This window comes from Austrofundulus limnaeus, unplaced genomic scaffold (assembly GCF_001266775.1).
Source record: "Austrofundulus limnaeus strain Quisiro unplaced genomic scaffold, Austrofundulus_limnaeus-1.0 Scaffold41, whole genome shotgun sequence".
Lineage (NCBI taxonomy): Eukaryota > Metazoa > Chordata > Actinopteri > Cyprinodontiformes > Rivulidae > Austrofundulus > Austrofundulus limnaeus.
In genome coordinates this window covers 2,726,080-2,727,521 of record NW_013952443.1, presented here as the reverse complement: position 1 = coordinate 2,727,521, position 1,442 = coordinate 2,726,080, and the positions used below count along the sequence as shown (strand labels likewise).

At 37.7% G+C, this 1,442-nt stretch overlaps 1 protein-coding gene across 4 annotated transcripts in view; it reads right to left on the bottom strand.

The window, feature by feature from the left end:
- pde4ba (phosphodiesterase 4B, cAMP-specific a) overlaps positions 1-1,442 on the bottom strand; it is a 177,470-nt gene that overhangs the window by 54,429 nt on the left and 121,599 nt on the right. For all 4 annotated transcript variants that reach the window (XM_014007383.1, XM_014007384.1, XM_014007385.1 and 1 more), the window contains one exon: positions 1,325-1,377. In XM_014007383.1, the coding sequence (XP_013862837.1) occupies positions 1,325-1,377 (53 nt within the window). The remainder of the gene's footprint in view (positions 1-1,324; positions 1,378-1,442) is intronic.

Genomic DNA, 1,442 nt, shown 5'->3' with positions numbered 1-1,442 from the left:
CACACACACACACACACACACACACACACACACACACACACACACACACACACACACACACACACAATGATGCATATATGATAAACTCTTAGTCAAATCAGATGCCTCATCAGTCCACAGTTGCAAGATTGTAAAGATTAATGACTTTACCTCCTTAAAACATCGACTTTCTGGCACATCCCTGCTCAAACTTTTCACACAACATGAACAAGGCAGCAAACGTTTGTTGGTTTAACAAGGTCCCAGCATGAAATTAATCTGTAAACATTACTTAAAGTCTTGATGCAATAGTCTAAACACGCTCTATAAAAGAAATGAAAGGAGGTGTTTGAGCCAACATGTGAACACAGAAAACCTTTACGTTAGATAAACTTTCTGAGACTTCGGTTTCAGTAGTTCTGATTTGATGTCTCATTTGACCCGAGTTTGTTTCATTTAAAACATGTTTCATGTTTAAAATGTTCTTGGTTTCACTGTTGATCATCTCGTGTTTGCACAACACAAACACTGCTGCTGTTCTTCAGTAACGTTCTTGAGAACAAGATCTAGTCTGCGTCATGTTTCATTTTTATAATCAGAAACGCCTACCAACATTTCTGCTTTTATAACAAAAACTTAACACTGAAGAAACATGTTCTGCATAAGTAATTCATAATTTTCAAAAAAATGAGTTCAACTTTTAAAGTCTTTGTGTTGCTGTGTGGTTTTTGCTTGTCTTGCTATGACAGACGAAGAGCTGTTATATGATGAGTTAAAAAGACGAGAAACACATTTACATCATACAGTCTCTTGTTTTGATGCAGGAACTGATTTMTTTTTTGCTCAGTTAATGTCAGGTGTCAGGAATATGTTCATATTATTTTAGATCCTGCATGCACATTTACATGTTAACAGCATTTTAAATGTGCAAACGCCAACAAAGCACTGAGTGGAAACGTTCAAACAGCTGCTTAAAATCAAACACAATGACGGACCAAAGGGGAGTTTTGCTGTTATTGTTGGAGCGAGCTGCTGTAACAGGCCCCACTGTGTGWGAGTCTGCATGAGCGTCGGTCTGAACTGTATCTTAAAATGGCTTTGACTAAGGTTAATGAGCTTGATGACAAAGTAGTCTGAGCTGCAATGAAGGCGCTGCAGACAGAAGGTAAAACAAGTGAAAGTGGTCACGTAGRCAAACGAAGAAGAAAAGTAAAACCAAAAGATTAATGAGGGAAAGGGTGAAATAAAAAAAATGTAGACAAACGTCTGAGCCAGATTGAAACCAGATATGATGAAGCTTTGCAGGAGCCAAACACAAGAAGAGATAATCCTGTTAGTTTCTTACCTGGGAGACACACTTTGGTGATTGGAGGCTGAGTTGTTGCTGCTGGAGACCTCCTGATTGAAATGAATCAAAACAGGAAGAAAAAAGTAATTTTACAAAAATATAATAGTGTTTACAC